The sequence below is a fragment of the Podarcis filfolensis genome (assembly GCF_964270895.1).
Source record: "Podarcis filfolensis genome assembly, chromosome: 6".
In the NCBI taxonomy this organism is placed as follows: domain Eukaryota; kingdom Metazoa; phylum Chordata; class Lepidosauria; order Squamata; family Lacertidae; genus Podarcis; species Podarcis filfolensis.
Genome location: NC_139609.1, coordinates 68,962,167 through 68,974,929, shown reverse-complemented (window position 1 = coordinate 68,974,929; position 12,763 = coordinate 68,962,167). Strand labels below are relative to the sequence as shown.

The following is a 12,763-nucleotide window of genomic DNA, read 5'->3' as shown; positions in this document are numbered from 1 at the left end:
CTGGTAATTCTAAATTGTGCTAAAGTGATATATAGTTCCGAACCACCTTTCAGCCAAAGGAGACCTTAAAAGTGGCTCAGTTACCATGGCTTAGCACAAATGCACAAGTGTGGAGATTGGCTGCTGCACTCCTCTCCTTCCCCAGGTCTCCTGCTGCTGTGCTCCCATGAGATAAGCCCTGGTTCACTTCGTGTGTCATCTCCTTCAGATCTTGCCTGAAGGCAGCTGTAAAGTCCATGCTTCGTTTGGAGCAAGACAAACCACAAGACTAAGTTTGGCTTAGCTCTAGGCAACTCTCCAGAGGAGGAGCACAGCAGTCACTACATCCTCTCTGACAGCAGTGGGAAAACTCTAGCCTTTAGGAAGCCTTCAGTCAGGCCTGGAAGGGCCCTAATTTCATAGAATCATAGGACTGTAGAGTTGGAAGAGACCTTGAGGATCATCTAGTTCAACCCCCTGCAATGTGCAGCTGTCCCACATGGGAATTGAACCTGTAACCTTGCTGTTATCAGCATCATGCTCTAATCAACTGAGCTATCCACTATGGACCACAATGCCTCTTCCGCCATGCCATGCCCCACCTGGACGTGGGGCACAGGAGTATCTTATTAAAGATGACACCATTTGATTAGAGACATAGTAGTCCTTGATCCCAGCAAAACAGGATGCTAAATCTCCACTGGTGCACGGACTTGTCAAGATCACTCATAATGCAGCCCTTGATGAGCCTGTCTTGAAGACTTGAAGTATTGAGTACTGTACACACTTTTATTTCAACTTAGCCTAGAAAACCCATGTGCTTTTAACAAACTGATTAAAACTTTGCTATCACGGATTACAAAATAAAAGCTTTAATTGATTAAACCCTGGAGCCACCTAAAAATACATAGTTAAAAAAAGGTATAAGCAAGTGCACAGTTAATGTGCTTAAATCACCATCGAGTTAAAGGCACTTAACCACACTTAACAATGCTCTCTGTTGTGCCACAGAAGAAAAATGAAGCCTGCAGGAGATTCTTCACTTAGCATTAGTGGCATCCCACAAAAGACTACACGCCACATTCTCCCGTGTCCATGCTATTATATTATTTCCATGTTTTGCTCAGCTCAAACTAGATTTCTACATTCTAAAAAACCAGAACGATGCACCTACACAAAGCTGTGTGATACACAGAAACACACAGGAATATATATATATATATATATATATATATATATATGAATGAAATTATTATTGTTATTACAATCGCAGAATTTGGGTTCAGAGGTTGAAGGAAATGATGGATTTTGTTACTGAAGGATTTTAGGGCCCCTGGCTTTCAGCAACATGTAAAATTTTGTTGTTTTGCAAATGGAAACTCTGACTTCACGCTCTGATTTTATGAGAAAGCAATGATGGGAAACAGAACTCAAGAGAAAGCCAGCTTCCTTCAAAAAGCATATTCCAGTCAACTGCTTTTTAAGAAAATAAGTCACTCTGAATTAGTTCTTTCAGGATTTTCTCTCAGTTGCAGTGTGAAGTCCCAAGTGGCACTGCTTTCCAGACTATGGCTCTAAATCCAAGTACGTCTGAAAGAGATAGAATCTTACTAAAAAGTTTCTGAAAGGAACTATCAGAAACATTTAAAAAGGGGCCCCAAATAAAATGTGATATTAGCAGCCACATATTTCAATAGAGGCCTGCCTCAACCACATATAAAGCAGGAGTAGGGTTCCATTTAAAATGTAAAAGTGGGACATGGCAGAGGGTGTCTAGCATTCTCCCGCTTTTGTCATGAGCCCATCCATCTGGGACTTTTCCTCGGGACAGGATCTGATATTGGAAATAGTAACTTGATGGTGAAAAAAGTAGCTGAGCAGAACAGTTGTGGACAGACAAGTAGCAGGCAGAATTTGTGCATAAGCCCCTTTTACTCTTTAACTAGGGCCCCTGCCTCTCCAGCCCTACTCTTCATGTGATCTTGCCTGCATCTCTCACACTGATCGATTTCTATTAGCTGCTTTTGTGTTCACAGCAACAATCTTTCCTTTACAACATTCTGGACTGTGCAAAAAAAAAAAAAACACAGGGTCTCAAATATGAATCCATGGGAAGCATTTGTACTGTACACTATCATCAATCTTGCTGTTCATTTTTAGTTGTACCTTAGTGCACTAATGACACAGCAGACTGTGGAAAACATCTACCTACATGTGAGAGGATGGCAGATAGTAGCTGCCTTGAATACCCAGAATAAGTCTGAGAATAGGACTGAGCCACATAGATGCAGTGCTTCTAAACTTCTTCAACTGGCACCAGATGAAGCATTTTACAAATATCAGGTCTACAGATTCTAGATCTATAACTGGACACCACATGCGGGTTGTGCCAATCTTCATACTAATGACTACTAGCCACAAAGACAGGATCGGTGTAGATGGAAGAGGCTAAAAGAGGTATTGTGGTTGAAAAACATCTGCCTTAGTTGATATCTCTGCTAAAGAATGCTTCCACCTCATGTACACTTCCAGTTTAGCACTGCAGAGGTAAATCACCTATGAGGAAACCTTCTTTAACGCTTCATTGAAACATCCATGACTGAAGGCCTTTTCGGGCTCAAAAGCTTTTAAATAACTGACCAGTTAATTGGGTCAATAAGGTACCTTTAAAACAACTTTAGTTTCATAGCAAAACATCTAATGCAGGTAAACTTAAAACCCCTCAGTGTGATAAAACGGAAAGTCCTTTCCATCCTTGCTTATGGGTTGCCTTGAGGTTCTAATCTGCATTAGTGTTTGTACGTACAGAAGGGGAAAGGAGCAATTTTAGATGAATTAATATATAAAATGAGGGACAGCTGGATCAATGCAAGGGGAAGGAGAAAGAAAACACAGTGGGGGAAGGAAAAAGAGAGTACAGTAAGTTGGAGGTGTTTCCCCTCCAAATAATTTCCTACAGAGACTGAGAAATTGTACAGGTATTTGCCTACTTTTACACAGAAGGGAATGGGCAAGTATGCCTAACGATACTTAGTTACAAATAATTTCCAGAGGGGTTAGCCATGTTCTTCAGTTGGGGCAAAACCAACAAAGGGTCTTGTGGCACCCTGAAGATTAACAAATGTATTATGCTATAAGTCCATGCATGTTTACTTGAAAGTTAAGTCCTAATGTCTTCAAAGTTGCTTACACTCAGGAAAGTGTTTTTCAGATTGCAGCCTAGCAATAATAGTTGACACCTACAAATGCACTGTGTGTAGGCTTCTGCTCTTAAATTAAATGCAAAGATAATTTTATATTCCTGCTGAAAAAGCCAATTTTAGCATATAAGGTTAATTTACACATGAGAGTTTAATGAGGCATTAAAAACCTCCAGGTAGACCATCCTAAAAAAAATTACCCACAGAAACCTTTCATAAATGCAGATTAAACCAGATCATCATGTTTACCCTAGTTTTAATTTATATTATAAAGGATGACATTACTGGCTGTTTTGACTACCTAAGGCCCTAAGGGGATTTTCATGTAGTATGCATGTTAGAACAAGACACTATTCCAGTGAGGCAACACAGACTTAAGACCAAATAAAGCATTAGGAAAATGTATGTATTCTAATGACAACTAATTGTGAACCAGGAAAAAGGCAAAGGTTGAGGGACTACTAAGGGATATGTGAAAGAGGCAACAGAGGAATACATTTAAAAATAAATAAATGTGTGTTTATTTTTCAAATTTTCAATTGCATTTCAGGAAAACACACACATTTGATTAGCTTTGCATCAACTCACATTATGAGGTTGATGGTGGAAATCTTCTAGATACTCGGTGTCTGTCTACAAAGGATTCTATTTTTTGAATTTCAGAGGTTGTGAAACTAAGTCCTTGTCAAACAAGTATGCATTATACAGCTGTCTGTTACACCATGAACTTGTCCAAGCCTAATTGCATCAGCTTGGGCACCCAGATTCAACAAGTCTTAGTGGTACTGTACCTTTAATACCTGCACAGAAGACCTGAGCTGCTCCTTACATAATCCCTCATCTGTGTAATTATTAAAAGCACAGGAAACCAATTCTATACCAACTCTGACAAATTTGTTCATTAACGTAAGTTACCGTCAATATGAATCTTTTTTACCTGCCATTTTATGATCTGTAGGACTTGCAACATTCTATTTTGCATTCTTCACATCATCACTTTGTTATAAAGCTTATACACTGTTCCATACCAGAAGGCAAATAGGGAGTTGGTTCTAGGATAAACTTGTGGGCTACATGTCAAATATACAACTGAACACTTACAAGCTGGAAGTATTTCCAATTTTGGCAGAGGGAGTTTTCCTACTTATCAAGAGTAGATGTGGTGTAGCCAGATAATACACTAACAGATAAAGAATTCTTTTTATCTACAGGACAGTTAAGCTCCCTGCATGAAGGTTCTTTCAGCATCAAAAGGACTGAAGAGTTCTTGTATTGGATGGATACAAGAATATTACCCACCTCCGCAGTAACTTCTGAACAGCTAGAACTGACTGTTCTTTTCAACAAAGGTTTTGAGACTGCACCCACAAGGTGCTATCTAATGATGTAAATGCAGAGGTTTAATTTCTCACAACAGCCACTGACTTCAAAATTTAAATTCTCCATTCCCTTCTGTGTTCAAGCATCCTAGGTGAAAGCACAGCAGATGCTCAGTGAGGCCAGAGCCGCTACACCAAAGGCAGCTGGGAGGGTGATGCAGGGCCAGATATCTGATTCACTTGCAAGATGACCACATGATAATCAGAGCAGATTGTCTCTCTTGATGCTGTTGCCAAAGAAGGCAAAAAAATTTTTTTTAAAAAAATTGAGTCCCAAGATGACATTATGTAAGTGATTTAATTACTTCAAAGTAAATTATGCTGAGGATTGGGACATACATTAATTCAAATCAAGTTTAAGGAGAAAGCAGGTCTACCAGGAAGGTAATGATGGGAATAATGATAATTGTAGAATACAGTCCATCATACCAGCCCTTAGCAAATATTCAGTCAAAAGAAGTTCAGTAGCATGAAGGAGCTTATGGCAGCACCTGGTTCTGGATTTAGAAGAATCTTTTAAGTAAAGAAATGCACTTATTAATTTATGCCGCAACATGAACACATTTATTTGGAAATACATTTCACTGATTTCAAAGGGACACTCCCAAACAAACAAGTCTAATCATACTTGGGAATAAGTGCCACTGAAATTGATTTACATGCAAATGTGTTTATGACCAGGCTGTAAATTTTACTTGGTTTTATATTTTTTATACTAGGTAATCAGTGTTGGCTCTTTTTTTCTTTTTGGGAGCTGCTGGTTTTCAAGGACCTATGTTTATATAATTTTATCTACTTTTAAACTAGTGTAAAATTATAACATTAAGAACAACTAAACTTAACCAAACTAAGCATTTGAGGGTTTTTGATTTTAAAATTATGCTATTATGGGAAGAAATCACTGAAATAAAGGTCAACACAATGGGAAGTCAATGTAGTTCAGTGGTAGATAATATGTGTTGCATCTGGAAGATGTTTAATTCAACACTCAGCATTTTCAATTAAAAGAAAGTAAGTAATCTCAGGTAGCAAAACTGAAAAAGATAGTTCTGACCAAGACCCTGGAGATCCACTTCAAGTCACAGAGTAAAATCATACTGGCCAATGTCACAGTGACTAATGACAAAGTATGTTGGTTTGTATGCCATGCTAACCCATAGTTTGTTTTAAACTGTGGCTTAACTGTGAATGCACCTTTTGTGCCTTCCTATCATGGGTGCCATGCATGCATGACACAAACAAAACTTAGTATGGTTTGCCACACTGCACAACCCTGGAACATGACTGCTTATTTCAAATAAACTACAAGCGGTAAATTGTATTTCTGGCTTATTTCTGGCATACCGCTCATTGGTTTGTTGGGGGAGGGGGAGAGAATACCCCAGTCCAGGGTTGTGCAACACGACAAGCCATATTATGGCTTTTTTGTGCCATGCATGACAACCATAGGAAAAATCCTTGCAAGGGGTAGAAAGCACATTCACAGTTAAGTCATAGGGGGGGGCGGGGCGGTAGGAAGTAAATGCTTTGTTTCTGTTTTTAAACTGTGAATCTATTTGTCACTGTAGTTTCCTTTGGGAGGAGGGGAGCTTATAAATTAAAAAAAAAAAGAAGTTGAAAATGAATCATTGCTAAATGTGAATTGTGAACTAGCTTGGTATAGCGAAGCTTTATATGTTCAGCAGCTATGTGTCTCACCTCAAATAAGGCCTCAAGCCTATTTAGATACATAGCATATTCAGTATTTTCACAACCAAGGCTGAAATATCAGCACTATTTAACTCGCTCTCTAGGTAATGTGGATTATTAACTTTCCTCCAGGGTGAAATCTAATGTCAGGTTCTTCTTAAAGGTGCACACTACTTTGTTAAACTAGTGATTACAGGGCTCCTAAAGCACTTCTTTAATAAAATTAATGTTAAATACAAGAGTTGTCAGATGGACACCACACAGGTCATACTAGCAAGAGACACTCAGTGCCCTCTATTGCCTATCACCCCTACTATGACTTACCTAAACTGTTTTTAAACACTACAGGACTAAAACCCAGAGAGGACAAAGTTTTCAGAAGGTAGTTTTGATCACTCTGCCACCCGAAAACTGACACATATTCTAAACTAGAAAGTCATTTTGCCTTGACAACATTACCCTGGGCATTATTCAGCTGTAAAGCAGGAGGGAGAGGAAGCAACCAAATCTTAATTTCTTTATTTTAAAACTTTTGAAATATACAAAGCTTGGGCTGCAGTCCTATATACACTTACCTGGCTTTTGCATCATTGAATTTAGTGGGGCTTATTTCTGAGTAGCCACGCATGTATAGGATTGTACTGTGACTTGTTAGTCTTCACTCTGTAATACGGATTTTCCTATTGCACTAAAGTTGTTCAGAAAGATTTACGATACAGGCCATTTGTTCCCTTTTGTTGGACAAGAGGCTCTAATCCTACAATTTGCTGATCTGCACAGGTGGGGAGGCTGTAGGCTAAACACAGACCAGATTAAAGAACGAGCAATATTTATAAAACATGTAAAGAACTACTTCAAACAGAAAGATTAGGAAAACATGCATTAGTGCAGACTCATGCCATTTTTAAAATATATTTATTTATTAGGTAACAAACACTACATAGAAATAAACATTTAAAAAGCAGAGAGATACAAGTTATTGCTGAGAGGCTTACACAGCTATTACTTGGTTATTATCTAGGTAGCTAGCTAGCTATTATTAGTTGTTGTTGTAGTAGTAATAGTAGTAGTAGCAGCAATATTTCAACAATACATATACTGCTTAATTACAGTCATCTCTAAGGAATGTACAGGAGACGCAATAAAATAGTCTACAAATGAATTAAAACTATAAAATAACAACTTAATTAAAAAGCCTGCTGGAATACAAAGTCTTCAGTAAATGAACTGCAACAGGGAGAGGGCCTTTCTGACCTCAACTGGAAGGGAATGCCACAAAATTGGGCCCATGATACTGAAGACATAGCTCTTTGTGGATATGGGCTCTGCATCTGAGCCATGGGGGACCACTAACAGTGACTCCTGCAAAGACCTCAGTGATTAAGCAGGGATATAACAAATCAGGTGGTTCCTGAGGTATCCTGGATCCAAGTTATTAAGGGCTCTGTAAGTTAATACAATAAAAAGTTATAGGTTGCCTAGTAGTGTATGGGCACCCTGTGGAAGCTTTTGAACACTGGAGTTGTGTGCTGGTGATAGCCTGTCCCCATCAACAGTCTAGCTGCAACATTTTGCACCAGCTGGAGCCTCCAGACCAGGTCCAAGGGTAGCTCAACATAGGGCACACTGCAATAACCAAGTCTTGAGGTTACCAGTGCATGAATCACTGTGGCCAGACTATCCCTGCCCAATAAGCGCTGTAGTTGGCGTACCAGCCATAGTTGCAAAAAGGCATTCATAGCCACTGAGGCTACCCGAGCTTCCAGTGACAAAAATAGTCTCAAGAACACACCACAACTCCAAACTTGTTCATTCAGAGAGAGTACAACCCCATCCAGACAGGCAACTGGAAAATTCCCCGGACACAGGAACTACCAACCCACAGTGCCTTTGTCTTCGCAGGATTCATCCTCAACTTTCTGGTCAACTCCACCACTGTGCCCACACAACAGTCCAGATCATGTGCAGCCTCTCGTGACTCAGATGTTACAGAGAAGTAGAACTGTGTGTCACCATTGTTCTGGTGACACTTTGCCCCCAAACTCCAAATGACCACACACAATGGCTTCATGCAGATGTTGAGCAGACTGTACCCTGTAGGACACCATAGTGCAATGAGCATGGGGCTGAAACACAGTCTCCCAAATGCTGCTCTCTGGATATGACCCTGTAAGTAGTAGCAGAACTACTATAGAACAGCACGCCCAATTTCCATCCCAGAAAGGATAGCAGAAGGATTCTATGGTGAATGGTATTAAAAGATCAAGAAGCAAGAGTTGCATTCCTCCTGTCCTGCTCTCAATATAGGTCATTCACCAGAGCAACAAAGGATGATTCAGTCCCAAAACTGCACCTGACTGAAATGGATCTAATTGAGTCATATTCTCCAGGAAATGCTGCGGCCTTCTCAGCCACCACTATTTCCACCACCATATGAAAAAAGGGGGGACTTGCAACCAGATGGTAGTTGTTATAATAAACCATAGATTCTGAAGTGGGCATCTTCAGGAGTGTTTAACAGCAGCAGGCAGCTTTCCACTGTGTAAAGTTGTGCTCACCACACCCTGGATCTATCCAGTTAACACCCCCCACCAACTGGCTTTCACCAGCCAGGATGGACAGAGGTCAAGAGTGCAAGAAACCTGTCTGCATCACTGGGCTGCATAATCCAAAATTGATCCCACAGAGCATGGGAACACACTGCATTGGATACCTCAGCTGGAACTGCAACAACAATATTTGAGACACTATGGGACTGAGCAACTTTATCCTCAAGTGTCATGAAACTGGTCACAGCATGTTGCCAAGTGCTCCAGAGGCCTATCCACTACTTCTAGTACAACCAGAATACAGAACAAGAATAGGAGAACAACTTGCTTTTTATCTAAGTTTTTTAAATCTCTGCTCTTTTTGTTTGGAGCAAGCAAGACCTCTTTCTCAATCTCAATAAAGCTAAAATGTCTCATATGTCAACTGACTTGATGTGTCGTCTTACTGGCACATGCTACCTACCTATAGAAATCTGAATCCAACAATCTATGGCCCAAAGCTGATTCTTTTAATAACAGGAAGTATCATAAAACTCTAGATGACCCTTGGGGTCCCTTCCAACTCTACAATTCTATGATTCTATAAAATCTCAAATGTACTTTCTTTAACATATACTTACAGGTATGTCCCCATATTTTCCAATTAGTTAAACCCATTCTGAAACCTGAACATGGCCCAAATCCCCACATTCCAATAATCCACTGACATCTCAGCTCACATCACCATTTTCAGACTATCTGGATCCAAAGAATTAGACTACATTTCCCACATACACAGCTCAGTGAATAATAAACTAGATTGAAAGAACAGTTACCAAAGGCGCACACCACGTCACCTCCTGGTATTAGGATAGGTGCAGCTTACTAGAAGAGAGGGACAAGGTGGCAGGGAAGTCAGTGCCGTGTGGACACACTGCTGGGAACGTACACTGGTCCTGGTTGTGCTTCTGCAGTGCCACCATTCCTGCTGCCTTGTTCCTCCCAATAAGCCACTCTTGATTGTAACTAAACTTGAGCTGCAATACAGGAAGAGTTTTGCAGACGTATAACCTTATTAACCTCTTAGGTTGTGAAACAGATTGTAAGATGCATCCAGGAGTACTTGGGACAAAAACGGACGAAATAGGTAACTACTAGATTGTAGTAAATATATATATATGTGTGTGTGTGTTGATCTGATCAAAGTTTTTAGAAATTCATGTATTCAGTAAAATCTAGATAGCGATTAGGATTTCATATTATTTTTTATTTTTAAAAAGTATGAGGAATCACCATTTTTGTTTCTTCCTCTTTTGTCCCAATAAGCCTTTACATACTGTAAGGTAATAAAATCAGTTGCTGTGATATTTACTTTGGTCTTGCTTTTAAGAACTTGTCTTCCTTTTTCCTCACACAAAGCAAGTGAATCCCATGGTAGTCAGGGAGGATTCTTTTCAAGGATCATTAACAACTTTGATGTAGACAGGTCACAACATATTTAAACATTGTAGCAGTTTCAAAAAACATGCGTACAAAGCATTTCATTATCTACACTGTTTTACACATGGAGAGGCGCACTCTACAACACTGATCTCTTGACTTTTCTATATTTATGGTACACCTTCTGGAAGCTTCACTTTTAACCTATTTTTTTTAAATAATAATAATAAGATGACCCCTTCAAACAGAACTGTTGGCCCAGAACCAGTACCTCAAACATTTCAATGAAGACATGATTTTCAAAATGTCAAATGGTGAAACCAATCTAGACATACAAATCACAGCAGTTTATCCTGAATTTAAGAGCTGTAGATATACGACATTGCTGAATCCCTCTGAAGAATGTACATGTCTCCAAGCAGAGTAAAAACAGTACATATTTGGTTTTCAATGTTTCCAAGAAAATGATCCTATTCAAGTACACATGGCCTTCACTTTTATCTTGGAAGTAACAGTTCTACATGGGAGTGGGTTACAAAAGAAACAAAAGCACACTAGCATAAAAGGTAAAAAAAAAAGTACAAAAAGATAAAAGGGTATATCCAAAAGAAGTGCACAAAGACCTTTCTAGTACAAACAGCTTGGATCAACATGTTTACATTGAGGTTTCAATCTTGTGCACACTTACTAAGGAGCAAGTCACATGGAAGTAAGTCTCAAAGCCTATATGCCCAGAAATAAACTGCACTTCTGCGCTAAACAGCAGTCCCCCATGTCACACTGGGAAACCAGTTTGAGACACACACTATTGATTGCCATATACCGTATTTCCTCTGTGTGAGTGTGGTGACTGTTCTTCAGAGAAAAATGCCAAAGGCATATTGGGCATGAACTCTTTAATTTGGGCAGTTCTTTGGATCATAGCCCTATGTTGTAGAACAGTGGCTCCCAAACATTTCCTCCATGGACCAGTGGAGAACTGCCAACAATCTTGGCAGACCACTTAATTTTTCTACCCAAGGTAGAATGCTGAATGGTTTTAAATTTGTTTTTATTACTTCCATTGCATTTTACTATATCACAATTTTAATTCCATAAAATAAAATTTAAAATATAACAAGATTCCTGCATTGCAGGCGGTTGGACTAGACAACCCTTGTGGTCCCTTCCAATTAGACAATTCTATGCATAAATAATAAAATACAATGCAAGAAAAAGAAACAATAAAAATAAATTTAAAAATCAACAAGAATATTTACTGCGGACCACAGTTTGGGAACCCTTGTTGTAAAACAATTTACTTCTCCATGTTTTCTAAAAAGTTGCGTTCTGGAAGAGTACACTATCAAGTAAGGATATACTAATGATAAAAAATGAGTATTGGTATATCTTTTATTGGTCCAGCAACTTCTGTTGATATAAGAGTATGTGCACACATACAAGCTATATTTTTGTGTATCTATACTACTCAGAAAGTACAACTACAAACACATGCACACTTATAAAAATAGAATCCATTCCATTAAAAAGTATCAGGTTGCCTATTTTGCATTCCATATTCTGGCACCAACAGTGCAAAGCTGCCAACATCACAGAAGAGAGGCTCGGAAGGTCAGTGGCTGATCAGCCAAATAAAATAGCCTCCTGACTAGAACTGCTAGATCTGTATACTAACCTATTCATGGATCCCAGCATAGGACAAAAGAATCAAATGGGTGCCTGTCCCAGTCAATACGTAAGATACACCTTTTCTGAGTGCATGATCAGTCCCTATAGAAGCAACACTACTGTTCATAAACATGTGCAGGGATTGCATGCATCTATACTATGTTCCATTGCAGTTTGGAACCCACGACCCTGTACATACATCCCCGCCCCGCATGCCAAGTATGCAGATGGGAAATGGAGTCCCAGTGAGAAGAAGGGGCTTGGTGACACCCTACTGCATATGTCAGCCACCGCATACTTGGGCTCTGTAGTAACCCTAAACACATGTGATTTCTAAAAGTACCCACTCAAGATCACAATGCAGATCCGTTGACCTTTAGCTCCCTTTGTCGAGCTCACAACCAGCGTGGTTAACTTAACTTAGTTATGCAAAGGTGATCTTTCCAGCGCTTTTCCGGGCACGGTTCTGGATGAAGCAGGAATTGCAATCCTTGTTAGCTACTGGAAGTATGGCTGGCACCCGGAGGCGAGAGTCATTACAGTACTTGCAAGTGTGCAAGGCTGCAGTCTCAAGCATGATGCACCAGCGCATCATCATCCATTCTTCGCCTGTAAGCCTATATGCCCCCACCGAAGCAACCACCGACATAGCGCGGTAATCCGCCGCCGCCTAAAGCCACTCACTCACACGCTAAGTCTACCAAAACCCAGAACATGTGAAAATGCACCATGCCACCTTCGTGTGGGGACACTTAACCGGTCTGTGCCGAGGCGGGGGGCGGATTAAACTTCATTTCCAACAGGGTCGCGCAACTGTTTTTTCACCACAATCCCAATACTTTCCCCTCCGCCGCCGCCTCCCGCCCATTGTCCCGCTCCC

At 40.0% G+C, this 12,763-nt stretch overlaps 1 protein-coding gene across 5 annotated transcripts in view; it reads right to left on the bottom strand.

The window, feature by feature from the left end:
- LOC310764230 (rho GTPase-activating protein 39-like) overlaps positions 1-12,763 on the bottom strand; it is a 101,596-nt gene that overhangs the window by 71,404 nt on the left and 17,429 nt on the right. For 2 of the 5 annotated variants that reach the window (XM_083617682.1, XM_083617684.1), the window contains exon 2: positions 9,612-9,812. The exons of 2 other annotated variants lie outside the window; for them this stretch is intronic. Coding sequence is in view for 1 of the 3 variants with exons in the window: in XM_083617680.1 (XP_083473806.1) it covers positions 6,823-6,875 (53 nt within the window). In the remaining 2 variants the exon portion in view is untranslated. Of the gene's footprint in view, positions 1-6,822; positions 7,044-9,611; positions 9,813-12,763 lie in introns of all 5 variants that reach the window. One more of the 5 variants, XM_083617680.1, reaches the window with a different exon arrangement.